General features: G+C 38.3%; 1 protein-coding gene across 2 annotated transcripts; it reads right to left on the minus strand.

Moving 5' to 3' along the window:
* Nucleotides 1–3,143: 3,143 nt before the first annotated feature.
* Nucleotides 3,144–13,136, minus strand: CCDC14 (coiled-coil domain containing 14). 2 transcript variants are annotated; one of them, XM_082055687.1, is made up of 13 exons: nucleotides 13,039–13,136; nucleotides 12,322–12,377; nucleotides 11,766–11,841; nucleotides 11,026–11,098; nucleotides 10,791–10,931; nucleotides 9,734–9,973; nucleotides 9,540–9,634; nucleotides 7,989–8,544; nucleotides 7,309–7,450; nucleotides 6,607–6,686; nucleotides 5,950–6,168; nucleotides 5,740–5,872; nucleotides 3,144–4,487 (listed from the first exon to the last, which is right to left on the minus strand). In XM_082055687.1, the coding sequence occupies exons 1-13, from the start codon at nucleotides 13,069–13,071 to the stop codon at nucleotides 3,503–3,505; spliced, it is 2,829 nt and encodes a 942-aa protein (XP_081911813.1). In that variant the 5' UTR covers nucleotides 13,072–13,136; the 3' UTR covers nucleotides 3,144–3,502. The 2 variants fall into 2 exon arrangements, with proteins under 2 accessions (XP_081911813.1, XP_081911814.1); XM_082055688.1 differs by lacking the exons at nucleotides 11,766–11,841; nucleotides 13,039–13,136.
* Nucleotides 13,137–17,830: the final 4,694 nt, after the last annotated feature.

A 17,830-nucleotide genomic window follows, 5' to 3' on the forward strand; every position in this document is an offset into this window, starting at 1 on the left:
AGTCTGATCTACCTAGGATGGTTTAGAGCTAAATCTGTGTTTGGGCTGAACTGTCTGTCATACCCACTTCAATACCCCACAGCTGACTTGACATTCTCAGCTCTTCTGGTAGGTTGTGGTGCAGTGGTAGGTGTGCAAATCTGTCCTGGCTGGCCCACTCAAGCTTGAATATTCCTCTGCCTTATTTGGGGAGATCATTTAAGTGACTAAACCTATGTTTTGGTTTTTTTTTTTCCTTAATCTGTTTCTCTGATCTAACACGTCAGATTCTAACCAGGGAAATGTTCTTTCCCTCCCTTATAAGGAAAAAAAAAATCACCCATTAAGGACGCCTGGATAAGTAACTTAAGAAAGGTACTGGAAGTACCAGTAGCAATCATCAGTGTTTCATGAAACGCACCATGAGCTGTAACACCTTCCTTCCATATGGAGCTGAACAAAGTTGCTGCTGACCACACGTGGTGTGCCAGGTAACTTCTTTACACACATGCAAACGCAGCACTGGCTTCACTTCAGCAAATAAGGCAAATTTGAGTAGTCAAAATATGTGATAAAATGTGCAAATTCTAGGATTTCCTTTATTTTCTGTAGGGATTATTTACCCCATACAACACATTAAAAGATTAAGTTTGTAAGAAATGTTATCATTATTTTTCTTCTATTCAGCCTTCCTGAACTCTAGAGTAATTCTGACTTCCATAGTTCCAATATCCTTGTCTTGAGCTGAATCCCGGAAGGTTTTCCCACCTTTACAGACTTACATATTTGATCTTGCCGGCTTTTGCCTCCACAACAGTGCACACTCATAATGCCCATATATAGGGAATTTTATATTTAAGGTTGCTATAGTTCTGATTGACATGTCTGATTACAAAACAAAGAACTGTATTTAAAAGACGACTCCTTCCTATTTCTTAGCTTCTCCTCCTTTGAAGAAGGTTACGCATTACAAACCTGCTCAAATCTTGTTATCCCCAAGAGGTTTTCCAATAGTTACCTCATGCTTTGATAGAACTAACTTTGTAATGAGGAATAGGACATAAGTAAGATGGTGTAACATCCTCCCCTGCTGAGATAAAAGTGAATATAAATGCTCTCAATGTGAGAAGAACGTGCTTGGGCATCATGACACCACAGCTGCTTTATGCACATCACAACTAGCTCTGGCCAGGACAAATATCCTCCTTCCAATGGAGTAAATCAAAGCTGCAAGAAAAAAACTGAATTAGTTTGTCTACTAATGAGTATTCTTCCAATCTTTTCTCTGTCTTCTTGTGAGTTTTAAATACTAGAATTTATTGTAGCTTGTCTTTAATCCTCACCATAATCACTGTTTAAATCTTGCTTTGCCTCTACACCGAAACTGCTTGTAAATATTTAATTAAAACCTGTTCACTTTCATATAATCAACCTTATTTTGAATCTGAGCACAAGTAGTGTAGAGTGTAGTAAGAAACCCAGGCCAAGCCTTAAAAGCATTCTAAATCACTGAAGTCACTATTTAGTCTAACTTTCCTTTCTCAAAGCAGGAGTGCCAGTTGGCATCTTCTGTACTACGTGTTGTCTTCGTACCTTTTTATTACTCAGTTACCAGTTACTAAAATAATCACAGAACTGCTCCACAGCACAATGCATGGACAGGGCCCTCACTTTAAAACTGGCTCATTCAAGCAACTAACCATGGAAACGAATAAAATTCTTCAAAGTGGTAAAACTTGAGACTTTAATCCTACATGGAAACATAAAAGGTCAGCACCAGGAAATCAAGTAATGTTTTCTAGGAAAAAAAAAATAAGCAACTCTGCAGAAAAAGCAGTGTCTCAAATTCAGGTCCTTACACTGCTGTTCCCTTTCCAAATATACTTTTCCTGAAAAAACACGAGTCATGAAAAACAGTGTTCCAGTACTGCTATGTGTGTAAGAGGAACAGAATGGTACTACCACCTTCCCACACCTGTAACTTAAAAAATTGCATGATGCATATTCTTAACATTGAGACCTGGAAAGACCTTCCAAGGAGAATGGAGTGGAATAATTCCCCACTCCGCTCCCATTCCTGTGAGAGCCAATTTGGGTGACTCAGTCCAGACACCCTCTATTTATGCCCAATAGATGTTTGACACCTCAACAACTGTAGAATTTCCATGACTTCCTCACACTTTATATTCTGGTGCTCCACTAACTGTACCGGTTTGCCAGCTTTCACTAATGCCTAATTTGTCTCCTTTGTGTCAGCTGAAGTCTGTTACTGACTGTTTCTCAGCATTAGGCTGTTCTGTGTTTATCCACTGGTACTATATCCTTTTTTACTTTAGATAAAATCAAGCATGATCTCTGAGGTCTTTTACAACCCAGTTGATTCTGTGAAGTATGACCTAAAACAGAATTTTAGAAGAGAACAGAACTTTGATGGATCTTTACTTGCCCTCATGTAAACTGTCCTTATTTCTTCAAGGACAATGGTCAATTTTAAATTGAGTTTTACCAGTGACAAGAAAAAAAAGGATTACTTCATGTATTTCATAGGATCTACCATATACTGTGAATCCCATAAGATAGCTGCATTTTATTTAACAGCATGATCCTGACTCTCAGCATTCCTGCAGAGCTGCTCTTAGCTCTCCCCTGGCCTCTACCTGTGGAACCTCTTGCCCATACACGGTACCTTGCAACTATTCTTTGAGGAAGAAAAAACAGTAGTAAACAAGAATGTTTAATTTAGCCTTCTGCACCAAAATTCCTCTTAAAAAAAAAAAACCCAAAAAACAACTTTAAGATATACACCCAGTCAAACCAGAATACTTTTTACATTCAAGGCAGCTCCACTTTTACCAGTGAAATTCCCACTTCTTGATTAAAGCCAACTTGGACTAAGAAGCAATGCAGCTGAATAAGAAGTCCTGCCCGCCTGTTTCCTTGATGTTGACACTACTCCTTCCACACGTTCATGGTGAACCAGAACACGAAGTAAGTTTCTTGAAACACATGGTCACAAACAAGGAAAATCACTATGCAGCCAATTTTATAAGTCAAATTAAAATGAAATAAAAATTCCTCTTTATCACCTCTGTAACTGACTTGAAATGCATTCTCTCAATCCTGTTCTTGATATTTCGAAAAAGCACGCAGAAAAAACATGCAAGTGGCCTTTATCATTTAATAGAAAAAACTGTATTGCTAAGAGCACAGCGGTTTCTTAAACAGTTACCCAGTGATGTTCCAAGAACTAACTGCAATTAAAGAGTAGAAACCTAAGTCATAATTTAAAAAAACATATATTTTTTTAAAAAAGGCATATATAGCAGTTATTTCAAGTTGTACACATCAAGAGAAGCAGCACCATAACTTAATGAGGAACAAATTGTATCCATAATTTAAACAGCTAGGAACAAGTCATTCCATACAGAAACCCCCAAATATTCATATCTGTACCACACTTATTAATACAATTCAGGAAAATGTAAATTATCAAAACAAGTGCACTCATTTTGTTCCTTTACACTCATTGTTTCATAATGCTATTTTGCAGAGTTCTTTGTAACCTAGCAATGTTGGCATCCAAGGCTGCTAAGCTATTCTTGAAGTCCTCTTCATCTCGAGAAGTAAATGTCGAGAAAGAAGATGCACTCCACTCAGACTTCCCTGATATATCATCAAATGCAAAGGAACCAAAATCAGGTATTTCACTGCCTTTTTTCTGTAAAGTCTCTTTCGGATATAGCAGCGATACACAAGGGTATGTATCAGGCTGAGGTTGGTCTGGTTTGTCTGTGAAGTCTTTTGCAGCTCCACCTGGAATGCCTTTTGGCCTCATTTGGACTTTGTCTCCTTCTGGCTTCACTTTATTCCCCATAACTTCAAGCGTGTTTTCCATAGTCTTTTTTACACTGTACCCAGCACTTAATTTATCCAGAATAGTCGGATCCTTTGATGGCTCATATCCATTCTGCTGCACAGAGCTTGAGAGCTCACACTGGTAGTCCAATATCTTACAAGCCCCCTTACTTTGGGGTAGCACACCAGTTCTTTCAGAGATCGGCTGCTGTTTTTTAGAGGCACTGCTAGTCAATGGAATATAAACAGTCTCATCCACCTTGTTTTGGTCATCTAGTAAAGTCCCAGAATCACTAACTGTTTCTGCATGTTGCTTCAGTGAGGTCTGCAGGATTCTGGGAGCTGACACTCCTTCTTCTGAGAAAGTACTGTTTATTTTATTTTCTCCGGCGGCAAACTTTTCATAGACTAGATTTCGCAGTTCTAATTCTCCGCTTTTATTTGAGAACTGAAGTTCTGTATCTGTCAAAATAGGATCCACTTCTAATTTTTTAAGGTAAGTCATTACTGAAGTACTGCCAGGAAATGGATCAGGTTGCATCTGCTTTACATGGTCTTCCAAAAGAGACTTTGAGAGACCTTTTTCAGGTTTCGGTCTAACGTTGTCTACTGTGAGGTCAGACAGAAGCTTGGCCATACTGCCCTGCAAGGTTCTGTTAAGATTAGATCAATTAATCAGATTCAAAAATAGTCACTGAAAAAATAGTTAAACATAAGATGTATCAAACTGCAGCAAACTCATAATACTCTTTCTACATGTTATCATAAAATGTAGTATAAATGTGAACCAATTCCAAGTTTCCTGAATTTATTTCTTCAGCTCAGCTTAATGTGCCTATAAGGTAACTAGAACAGCATAACCCAATGAAGCTCTTGAGATTACTCCTGATTTACCTGCTTCAAGTATTACAAAATGAAAAACTGATGTCAAGGAACTGTTACAAAACATATAGAAACAGTTACCAAAACAAGTGAGAATTTTTTTCTGAATTATTCTTCTCATTGCATCTAAATAAAACAATATAATAAACAATTCTTTCAATTTTCTGCTTTGCACATCAAAAGAAATGAAGGCTTAAATGCTCATGTATATAGCACATACATATGTAATAAGACATAATTATACTACCATCTGGTGGTCAGTATAGTAGTCATAGAAGTAATGTGTCTAAATGTCTCTTAAAGAATCTGAAGTGTTAATTAAAAATATTCTGACATTCCAATTAGTATCAACTATAAACACGACAAGACAGTTTAACTTCCTGTGCACATCGCATCCAAACAAATTTATGTACATACTACTTCACAGTAGTAATTTTAAAAAATTGTGAGTAACGCCACATTCATTCAGTGACCCAAGAACTCCCACATTTACCCATAACTAATATCTAGGCATAATCTACTTCATATGTGTGTACAATTGGAGAAAGGGCTGCTCACTCCAACAGGAAGAGCTTGCTGTGGGCCATGAAGACACCTTGCAAGTTCTTCTCAAAACAGACCAACTTCTGGGAGGAAGGGAGCGAGGGAGGGAGGAAATCCCTCCTTAATTCAGGTTAAGAGTTAGCTTCCAAATTCTATGGCTTCGAGGGAAATATCAGTAGGTTTTCAGGTCCATGCACTTCCTATGGAGTTCCTTATCAGCACGTCTGCTATTCAAACGTCACAGAAGTTACAGCAGATACTAACGGCATTTTACTTTACAACAGAACATAACTCATGGAGCATGACAGCTCCTTTAATTAAACGATAGCACCAATATTGTAAAAGAAACTACAAAGAGAAGTTTTAGTATGTTGGTGATAGGAAGTCATGTAGGCTAAGACTACAGTAATTCAAAGTATGAAGGAAAAAAATAAAAAAAAGCGATGTCAAGAGACAAAAAAAGAACTTAGCAAAGAGTACCTGGTTAATTCACGCAGTCTGTTAACTTCTGCATCACGCTGACGTAAAGTTATGCCCAAAATCTTATTTTCTTTCTCTGAAGCTTCCAGCTTAAACTGAAGGCTCTTCACATGTGCTAATGCCTCTTCCACTTCTAAAACACCAAAAAGAATTTACCTACTTATTTAAGTTTTAAAACACTAAATGAAGAATAAAATTCAAAACACATACCAATCTTGAGCTTGGTGGAATGAATGTCATAATGCTGTTTGTTTTCAAGCAACTCTTCTTCTTTATCTTGAATACTTTTTGCAAGATGCTTATTTTCTTCTTTCTGATTTTCTATTATTTTAAGTAGTTCTTCGTTTTTAGCCTGCAGTGACTCAAGGCCTTTCAGTGATTCCTTCAATTGACTCTGGAGCATCATATTCAAGGATTGCAAAGAAACTACTACCAAAAGCAAATCATAAAAAGTTTCAGTGTTTTGTGTAGTACAGTTAAAATTTCTAAATCAAAATAAGTTTTTAGAAAATCTTGGTATTATGAATTTTGCTTACAGATGGAAGGGGATTTTGAGGCAGCAAGATAAAACTCAAGCTGTTTTCTTAATTATCTAATATGTCATCTTCGTTTTAAGATGCACATAAGGATAAATAATCTTGGTGGCTGAAAAGCTGAGTCTCACTATGTGAAGTCTAAACAGGTACAACAATCCATGCAAATCCAGTCGCATGATTAGTCTCACAACACTTAGTTCGGTTGCCACTAAAGGCCACAATATGTCCTGGTTTTATTTATATATCTGTATCTTTATATGTCTGTATTTATTTAAATAAAGCTTTAAGAAAAATGCCCCCAAACAAGTGTAATTCTCTATTAGTACTTTACATTCATAGTTGCAGTTCTGTCCAGATGCCTTCTCACTTCTTTCTCGTTCCCCGAGTTGCTGGTTTAATATTCTCAGTCTCCTAAATGTGAATTGTGAAAAAGCACAAATTCAGGAAGTCCAGAATAAGTTCAAAACCACTGCATTTTACATTAATTCTCAGTAGCAACTTCTTACCTATGTAAATGTCACAGAATGTTTCAGAAATATAAAACGTTTTATTAATGCATTTTTCTTACATGCCTATATTTCCTCAACACAAGAGACCCTTTGCAAATTCTGGGAGAAATCCTTCCCTCTCTTCTGAAGTAAAGCGCTACCCAGTTATGTATACGAGAGCTCCTCCGAAATAAGAACCATTTCTGCATTTCAGAATACACTATAAGAAGAATATAAGCAGGCTAACTATGTTGATACTGCAGTTTTCAGAAAGAAAGATACATCAATCCCACCTAGATAAAGGCCCAATCATGATGTAACTGATGCTACTAAAACATCAGTATTAACTGAAGTCATGCTATCTGTTATTTAAACTGTATAGTCTTAGCAACACACCTTTCTTATATATAAATACCGCACAAACAAGAATGAAAGGGTCGTAACACTGACACAATAATAATGATAAAGTTAGATTTAGAGCAGACCAGTTAAAGATGCTTTAGGCACGTGTGCAGTAAATACAGAATCACAGACGAGGTACCAACCTACGCAGCTGGGCATTTTCACTTCTGAGAGGCTGTAATGCCAGTGCTATTTCAGTTTGTATGTTCATACTTCCCACTACAGCTGGGAGCAATGATACACAGTCTTCTATTTCACTCATCAACCTTAACATTTCTGAGTCATCTGCAAGATGTGAGGGGAAAAAAAGACCCCATAAACACATAAACCTGTAATAAGACAGCAATATTTTATATGCAATTAATTAATCTACAAAGTGATCTAATAGTATCCTCTACTTTTTTTAATAAAACCTCATTTATTCTAGCTATATTTATTTATTTAAAAATTTTAAGATTGACTATGAAAACTTTGCTTTGGGTTCTTGATAAATCACAACCCATCATCTCTTGACTGATCTTGGCGGCATTGCTTTTACAAACTGTCTACACTGGTCCCCTTCTCAGGGGAAAACATTGTATATGAAATAATATGAAATCAACTTTATTCTGGCTGTTACTGTAATGTTAAAATACTCCAAAATATAATTTAATACTTATCCAGAACAAAATATGAAGCTATTAAAGTTGTGGAAAACCACTCTCAGATGTCACCTTATCATCTGACACACGCAGCTCCAAGAAACAGAAGTGCTCAAGCACTTAACACAGTTCTTGTGTTATTTGTATGTAAGTGCTCCACTGTCCAATGAAAATGTCCTCACCTTGATCTGTTATGAGTGCTCTGAGCTCTCCCAGAAGATATTTTACAGTCGTAACTTTCTGGGCTGCTTCTTCAGGACTTTCTTTTCTAGATTTTATAACTTTCCTCACAAAACTTGTCTTACAGTTTGTATCTTTCACTGGGTCTATGTCAAGTCCATTCAGTTCATCTTCCTCACTGACAGTGTCCTCACTGTGTTCTTCAGCAGAATCCTCCTCCTTGTTACTTGAATCATTGTGTTTTGCTGGACAATGATGACAGTGCTTCTGATCAGCCCTGCCGTTCATCATTTCATGTGACTGTAACAGGGCCAGGTGAGCTTGTATACATCTTATCAAATCTGCTTCTTTTATCAGGTGCTCATGGTTTGGGGTCATCTCACTGCCAGAAGATGATGGGATGAACATAGGCACTGCAGAGTTACTCAATGCACCCGATGCTATACAAGGGATTGCACCAGGAAGAGCAGTGGCAGGCTGTATTTGTGCAGCAGTAGCAGGAGCAGCAGAAACTACTGGGCAAACCACATGTTCATTGCCACTGTCTACAGGAACATCCTGCGTAAAGAATATTAATAAAAAGTTAACAAGATTTTTTTTAATCTTAAAAAGCCCCTCGTCTAACTCAATGATCAAGTAGTCTTGATCATTCTTTGCAAATTATAAAAGCAACTACAACTCATTAATTGCACAATTTTCCAGTATGTTAAGGAGTCATCAAAATGTAAATCTGGTTTAGATTACCTTTATCTTACATATTATTGGCCACATTAAAGCACAGTTCTTTTTCAGCTGTTCTGTAAAGAAAAAACCTCAGCAGTGTTTTGGATTTTTTTTTTCTTTATGAACATTCATTCCTTGAATCAAACCAGTACAGGGAAGACCAAAAAAAAAATAGACAACACTGTTACCTTTCAATATTTTAAGCAGATTAATTTCTTAAAATCCAAGGACAACACTAACTATACATGGACTGTCTGCAGATGGAAGGTAAGTCTACAGCCTTAGTTTCAAGGTGAAAGCCCTTTACCACATTTCCCAAGGTGGCAATTGGTACCCTCCATTAGCTCTATTCTATACCTTGAAATACACAAGTATTTTAAAATGTGGCTCGAAGATAATACACAGTGTCTCAAGAAATAATTTGATCATTGGCAGGGAAAAGCTACATATGAGCCATGATTTCTTTTATCAGGACTTGGTTAATAATCCTAATGAGCATTACTGAGAATGGAATTATTAACAGTAATGAATAATTTCCTGCACGTTCCATGTTCGCCGTTCGTTACAGAATTCACCACGCAGAAACAAGCAGCCAGTTGAAATGCCTCTAATTTAGTTTTCTGATGTCTAAATAAAATATATTTTAAATAGCAGTATTTTGTCTCATTATTTATTCTGTTCATCACTCTAAGTTGAAATACGCAAATTTTTTTCCTTTAAGGAAATTTACATAAACCCAAGAAAGCCCCTACACTTTAACAAATGTATAAATAAATAAACAGTTCTAATTTAAAACATTTATTAATAGTCAGAATCAAACTTTTACTTACTGACTGAGTAGATACGGGATTAGCTGACTGCTGCAGGGACAGAGCTGGTGTGGAGATGGGCAATTGATAATTACAAGCTGTAACATTCTGACATCCTGAAAAAAAAAAAAAAAGGCAACACTCATATATTAGGTTAATTTCAGGCAAAACTCACACTGTAAAATAGCAGGCTCTGCATTAGTAGTTCCACTAACCATGATTTGAGGTAGAAAAAGGAGTTACAGTAGGAATTTCATTCCTGTCCTGTGGTGGTTGGCAAGTTATCAGAGCCATCTGGGTTTGCACATGCTCACACAGTTTCTGATGCATCACAGGAGAGTGCTGAGTGCAAGGCACATCAATTCGTTGAACCATCTGATTCTGCACTGCACTGGAAAGTTCTTTCTCAGCAGAAGGTGCAGTGGATGAGGCAAGTTTTCTATTTGAAATTGGCACTATAGAGAAAAAAAGAAAGAATGAACAAAAAGCCCAGCTGAAGCTGCCTGTCTTCTCAGTCTGCACAAACTCATTATGCTGTCAGGCAGACTCTGGCAGATTACTTTGAAAACGAAAATGAAAAGATCATTTCAAAAAGAAATCGAAAAGATCCTACAGCCTAAGATTTCAGTCAGATTTTTACTCACCAGAAAAATCAATCCATTACCTTTTTCTTCCAGACAGAGGAACCCAACCCAGTTGGACAGACACTTGTCCATGAAGGAAGCACAGAGATTAAATTTGACAGAAGGCCAGTTTTAAAACACAATTAATAAAATCTCTGCTTAGCTGCTTCTTAAGCTTTTACACCATTCGGAAAAACCCATACTAGAGCACTCACCAAACCTAATTTTTTTTATGTTGGGTATAATTAAAACTTCATATTTTTACAGTGCTGAAAAGATACCAGCAATGTGCTCACGTTCTACAACTCACAAAACAGGCATTCTGCTACATGAGTTTTATAACATCATAATATCATTCTCCTCTACGCTTCCTAGCAGTTAAACTTGATGTAAACACACTTGTAAACACACTCAACTTCCTTCTTTGCACATAAAGCTCAAACTTTTGTGAACTTTAGTAACTGTTCAGTAAACACTTAAGGTTTCTAAAAGGCAATGAGAAATGACTACATCGTTCTGTGGATCCAGTCCTGGTTCAACTTCTAGCAACCTAGAACAAATATCTGAAACCTTGTTATACCTCCTCAATGAGTTGCGGAGTCTATCAATGTTGTTTTAGAAAAAAGCAAGCCCAAGAAAGCCCACTTACCAATTTCTCTTTGGACGTGGGCAGGAGTAATGTTTTTTTTCAACCCTTTCTTCTTTAAAGTATTTCCTTTGGTCAGCAAAGGCTTGGAAGCAATTTTAAGAGAAGTTGTTTTCCCAGGTTGTTTACAGGCAGTCTCCCTTCCTAGTATTAGTCAAAAGAAAAACCAGTCAACAAAACAAATCAAAACAGTCCTACAAAAACTAAAAATCTAACTTGAATTTTCAATAGGTACAACCTGTAGCCTCATTTTGTAAGATATTCTTCAGTAAAGCTGCACAACGGTCAAGTCCATTATGAAGAGTATCAACCTGCACAAAAAATACTGCGGTCAGAAAATACTGGGGTTCTTTTAGTAAACCAAGGTATTATTTTAGAGGAGAGTGTTCCCCACTCTGCCACCTGAAAAAAGAACAACTGATAACCAGCAAAAACATGTCATTTTCAATGTTTTACTTTGCAATTACATAGAAGTTTGCAAAACACCTAAATTGGGTTCCTGCACACTTGTCTATTTGCCAGATTTTGTTTGGTAATTGCAAGTGTATGGTTTTTATTTTTATTTCCATGTACAGTTAAGCTATCATCTACAGCCTGTTTCTACTTCGAAGATAATTGACTCAGCACTACACAGAAAACAGCGCTGCAGCACTAACTCCAAATAACTCACTCTTTTTGACACAAAACCTAACAAATATGGCTATACTTCTGCCAGGGCCAGACCTTGTCCATGAACAGTATAGCAGCATTTGCAAAATATATTCTGTGCCTTCATGAGATTTGCCAAACTCAAGGCACACAAAGCCAACTTGCATGTATCTGCAAGATGCAGTACAGACACTCTTGCTAGCTTTGCTATTTCTAGTCCAGATGCAGCAGTATCTAAATTAAGCTGGTTTTGTTCTATTATTCAAGATATTCCAATTTCTCTTCTCCTTAGATAACAGTGATGACTGTATTAAAAAATAATGTAATTACCTGATCATCAGAGTCAGCAGAATAGAGAGAGTACCCAGACTCCACATCAGAATGACAACCTTTTCTTAAGCTAAACCTGAAAAAGTCAAGTTCACCATTCACACTACTTCCTTAATATGCAACAAAAACAAAAAAATACTTTTGTTCAATAATAACAAACTAAAGTTAACTTCATCAAGAAACAAAATATTTTTCTTTTTCTGAAAACTTTGCATTGCTGCAACTAACATGTTTAGCAGATATTATCAGCTTATATCAAAGGAGAGTCCAGTCTTTACTCAACAGTCTTATGTATGGCTAGTAACTAAAAAACCTCAATCTTTTATTAATAAAACACACAAAATCAATCCTGTATTTCTGCAGTCAAAATTTCTGTTAAGTTTGTGCCTGTCTGCTCACAGGCTGCTTAGAACTTGGCCATACTGCCTTTTAACTAAAAACACTTTCTGATATATACAAAGAATTCTTGGCTAGTTGTAAGGTATGATAAGTATAAGGTTCACCAATTCTCACACATACACTCAATCTTAGATTGTATTCATGATTAAGGTCTTACTGTTTCCTTCCATTTGTTAATTTAGCTGCTCCTGTTAGCCTTCCAGAAGACAGTACCTGTTGATTACAGAAATATAATTTGATTTTCATTAAGTACTTTCACAACATAATTGAAGAGTACCATTGCCCACTAAATCCAATAACTTTTGCTGAAGCAAATCAGTTAATTTACAGCTCTCAGACCAAGGAGGGGGGCCCAGCGCTGCCATTAGGGCCTGAATCTTATAGTTTTCACTTCACAAAACATGCCTTTAGCGCAGGAAGCTTCATTAATTCCCACAGCATTCCATAGATACAGCAATTCACTAAACAATACGGCCAAAGGCTGACATACAGACATAGCTTCCAGACTGCAGCCAAGCCATATAGATACACACCTGAACCGTGGGGATTTTTAAAGCTACAGTTGCTGCTCAAACCACAGATACACCAAGGTGGAAGAACCGTTTAACGGAAAGACTGCTGCAGCGCCCCTCACCGACACACCTAAACCCGCTGGGCCCTGAGGAAGGGCTGCTGGGCCAAGCACAGGAAGCAAAGGCGCTCAGGGCCAGAAGGCCCGACTGCCCCCCAGGAATCCTTATGCGGACCGCCCAGCTCCGCACCCGGCGGGGACACTCTCCTTCCGCCAGGCACATCAGGGGTCTAATGAGGCACCGAAAGAGAGGGCTGAGACCCGACTGCAGACAAGAGGAACCCCCGAGCCCCCCACACGCACCTTGCAGGGCCGCGGAGCGCCCGCCTTGGCCATGGCCTCAGCCCCACCGGCCGTCCCGCTCCGCCCCGCGCCGACCAATCCCGAGCCTGCTTGGCTGGCGGACGGGACGGCCGTTACGGGAGGGGCGGGGCTAACAGCCCCTGCTCCGCCCCCGCGCGCCGGCGGCAGCTGGCGCGGGAAGGGGAAGGAGCGGCGTTGCTAAGCGCGGTTGGGGATTGGTGGAGAATGGCATCGGGAAGCCAATCGGAGGAGAGAGGGGTAATGGGCGGGGCTAAGGTGGGTTGTGAGGCCGGTAGCAGTTGCAGCCTCTGGTTCCGTCAGGGGTGGTTGTTTCTCGTTAGTGCTCCGCGGACGCCCCTCGCCGAGCAACCCTGGCACCAGCCTTTCTGTTTAATAAGAAAAAATAAAATCTCGTCACATAGCTGCGTCTTACCGTTTAGGAGCAGGCACTGTAGAGCAGGGGCTCTGTGCACTCATAAAATACATGGAAAAACGGGCCTTGCACGTGGGTCGGCCACCCTGAAGGAGAACTCGGACGTGTGTGTGGGTCTGTTCATAAAACTGCCTCACGGGCTCTGCTTGCCTGTGCAGCCCGTGTCCTGCAGGTCCCCAGGGACACTAAAGGTAAAACCTAAGCACGATCAAGCACGAGCACAAACCAATATTAAGCTGTCCTCTGAATGGGTTACAATCAAAAACTTGTGTGGGCTTAACAAGGGAGTGTTTTACAAAATCAGGAGCTTTTTATGAGACAAATAGGCCAAGGATATCAATGATAACTGATTATTGTTGAAGACTGTTTTGTTAGGTGTCCAAACCCCCACAAATCTACAGTTAAGGAATAAAGCTACAACTTGGCTAACAGAAAGAGAATGAACAACTTTTTTTGTCTGTCAACCTATTCTCCAATCCACGTGTAACAAACAGAAAAGAGGATAAGGGATGTCTTGATCACAATAAGAATACTGAGGAAGCAGAAACTGAGATATGTAATGTGTAGTTTAAGCTGGATGCTATGGACCCTAAAACTGTGGTCCAACTTTAAAATAGGTTTGAAAATAATCTGCAAAGTGTTATACTCGATTTTCAATGTTTCAGTCAAAGAGATGCTTTAGTTCAATCATACTTATTGAAGGCTGCCACAGGACTCACTGCATGGAAGACCCATGATCTCTGTGGTTTAAAAGGCCTGTCACCAGATTTTGATTTTGTGATGTATTTGGAATTAATGGGTGTATAAGCTGTGAATTTCCCCTAAATATGTAAATATAGTGGGAAAATAAAAAGAACTTAGCTTTGGCCTGTGTGCCCACATTTAAGTGAAGCATCTTATGTAAAGCACATTAAATGCTCTTCACCTTGAGAAGTTCTCACAAGGACAAGATCATAAAGGTATTGAAGAAGGGTGTTGTAGGAAACATCACTGAGATTCAAGTTGTTTTGTCCTTTCTGAGCTGATGGCATTTTGAGTAACAACCCAGATTTTTCAGAAAGCTGATGACATAATGCTGCACAAGGTACTTGTGCATGAGCTTTAACTCCCACAAGATGGCACCACGTGAACATAGAATAATAACTGCATTTAAACCAAAACCCGATTCCCTAATTCCTTAAGATAAATCAATGCACATCCTTGTTTAAGTAACATTAGGACAATTCCACTGGTATTTCATGGAATCTTTGTCCATACTTGTCTTTTCAGACAATTCTACTGACAGGAATAATACTTTATTAGTCAAAGTGTATGTATAAAAATAGTAATTTTGGGCTAAAACTTCATGAGACTATTTATTGTTCTACTACATATAAAATATACCATGACATCAAAATGATCTTTAAAAACAAATAGGCTATTTTCACAGTACGTAAGTATAATAAAATCTAGAATCCAATGGCTTTAGGGGAAGAGCAAACTGTAACAACAGGTGAATTTCTCAAAACACTTATAATTTTAATTCTAAATTAGAAAAAGAAATGAACCAAGAGAAGAACATCAAATAAAGAGATTTGTCTCTAGTTAGAGCATTTGTCCAGATTTCCTGTGAGGCAGGTTTTGGAATTAGTGCTAGTGGTGACAGTATTGAAGACAAGGGTCAATGAAGTTTATCCCATCAAGGTTAAATCTTGTACTGTTTTTGGTTTAGGAGCAGATCCATAGATAAGTTATAATATCTGAGAGACTTTTAAAATAGTATACTTCCATTGCACACACACAATAGAGCTTTAACCACAAATTTCTGCTTGAAGCTTTAACTTCCATTTGAGCTGTACCAGATCATTCAGATGACCTCACAAGGACCCTTCCAAGCTAGATGGTTCTGTTATTATGATTCAGAATTTTTTTCTTTCACTTTTTTCCTTCAAGTCCACTCTTACCTCAGTGTAATCTACTGCCTTGCTCACATCCATGGCCTAATATCATCTGAATTAAAGCTTTGAGCTAGAGAATAAAGTCACTTATACCAATATAACTGTGCTGTAACTGGTGCTCTGCGAATCCTCAAAATGGCCCCAGGTGTGAATTATGGAAATATGTAGACTTCAGTATGTAAATGCTTGCCCAGCACTGGTATTTGGGATGAGAGAAAGGGAGGTCTTTCCTAAAATCTGCAAGTGAATCAATCGCATCAATACATCTAAGTAGTCATGGCAGCTCAGTAACCTGGTTGTCTTCCACTAATAATAGAAAATCACAAATGCATTTTCCTTTCTCTATTAAATGGTTAAAAGAATTTAAGAAGCAACCCATTTAAGTGCTATGAGAAGTATCTAGGTACTTTTCTGAATCCATAGTGAAATCTGTGACAGCATTTGCTGGGTTGTCAGCATTCACTGACAGGCTTTTACATTCCGGTTTCTTGACGTTATGCAAGAAGACTGTGATCTGCTTCCCATATGATTTGACTATCCAGTGCCACTAGATCCAAAACCACTACCTGGCCTTTGGTTTTCTCAGTAACTGAAAACATGTGTTAATGTACTAAGTTTCTCCCATATTCTTGGGTTTCTTTGACAGAGATTGTCTGGTTATTAGGTAGTGGTGAAAAGATGTTGACCTGTTTCCTTTGACACAGGAAGTTTGCTCCAGTCACCCACATTAACTATGCAAAATCAGAGTGAGTAAGGAATAGCAAGACAAAACCAGGATACATTAAATCAGTCATGTGTGCTGAGTGATGCTGCAAATAAAGGAACTCTTTTGGGTTTACCCTTACAGCTACAGCATAGCCCTGCATAAATGGCTTTAGCAAATTGATAGATGAAGCTTACAACCTTTATCCCTGTCCTTCCAGCTGTTTGCTCCAATGCTTAATCTGTTGCAAATTGTCTGGAAAGGAAAAAGCTGGAAAAGAACCTACCATCATTATTCTTGCTCCATCGATCCCTGAAAGAATATAGTTAAAGTAATTCCCTTTTTCCTATAAAAGATTCTCTCCTGACTTTGAAAACAGTGGCTGGTTAAAATGTGATTAGTTGGTCTCCTTTTTCAACATAAACATTAAGCCAAGATCACAACATACAGCATATTCATCCAGGACAACATGAAAGTATGAATAAACTTACAACTCCAGCCAGTTTACATGCCAGGGCTAAAAACTTTAGCCACTCAGTTTCTTCAGTAAAATGTCCTATATTCATTACACTTGCAAATAAGTGTTCTGGGAGATTCAGTGCCTCCCACAAGTGAGCCAGTCAACCTACATGCATTATAGCTCTCCTTTCCACATGAAGATAAGCATAAACGAAAAGTGCATCGTGGGCAAATGCACACTATTTCACCTTCATTCAGAGGAAGACAAAGTTTTCTGTAATCCAATATCACACCCAAAACACTTGAACTGGGCTTGACCCAGGCTTCTCTTCTTGAAGTGTGCTGTGATGATTAGGGGCTAGATGTGTAGGGAGCATCAGTGATATCAGAGACTTACTGGATGCCTAAAGCATATATTTGGTGGCTATAGTTAAGAAAGATTTTATTGAAAACACTCCATAAGTAAAATGGGAAGAAAAAGCGGAAGCACATAATGATTACAAGTTATAAAAATATGGTTAAAATTAACAGTGTGAGTACAGGAAATAATTACTTCTGTAACATCTGGAAGGATGTTAATCTTACCAAAGTGCGGCCTGACTATAATTTTAAATTTGTTATGTTGTTATGGACATTAATTCATGTGTATTCTTTCTTTGGCAACAGTGTTGTGACTTGGGTCAGCAAGTGGTCTGAGTATGAAAACCATAAATCTTCAGGGCCAAAGGAAGTACAGCTGAAGAAATAATCGATTTTCTACCGTATAGAAACAGCTAATACATTAGTATTCACCATCCATTTTATTTATGTTAAGCATATAGAATATTTATGGACATAGAGGTGAAAGCAGATAATCCAAACTGAAAATGTAGTAAGTGTAGCAATATTACTGGAATAATAATAAAATCAAAAGCCAATGGATGTAAATTATCAATGCCTTACATATTTGCCCCAGAAGCAGGGAAGATATTTCTTGCTATTTGATTCAGGACCTTTTAGATCTCTGGTGTGACATCTTTTCATTCTGTCCAAGGCATCCCTGCCAGATGTCTCAGGGAACATCACCAAGGGCCACAGCAGATGTACAATAGGTCAGAGCTATGTCATCAGACTTAAGATGTCAAAATAAAGACAGCAAGCCTAGAGGTCATCGGGTCTCTTCTTCTGCCCCAAGGCATGGGTCACAGATGTCTGTACCCATCTAGCCTGCTCTTGGAGACCTCCAGTCTTTCTATGTGGTGTTGGACCTGCTGCAGCCCA

This window comes from Streptopelia decaocto, assembly GCF_964273445.1.
Source record: "Streptopelia decaocto genome assembly, chromosome: 6".
NCBI lineage: Eukaryota > Metazoa > Chordata > Aves > Columbiformes > Columbidae > Streptopelia > Streptopelia decaocto.

What these genes read in the sequence shown, in the direction of transcription:
- CCDC14 (XM_082055687.1), bottom strand. Translation starts at nt 13,071, where the DNA reads ATGGCCAAGGCGGGCGCTCCGCGGCCCTGCAAG. An exon ending in CTGCTGACTCTGATGATCAG is followed by an intron (nt 11,099 to 11,765) that starts GTAATTACATTA and finishes TTTTTTGTGCAG; the next exon opens with GTTGATACTCTTCATAATGG. An exon ending in AGACTGCGTGAATTAACCAG is followed by an intron (nt 4,488 to 5,739) that starts GTACTCTTTGCT and finishes TAATCTTAACAG; the next exon opens with AACCTTGCAGGGCAGTATGG.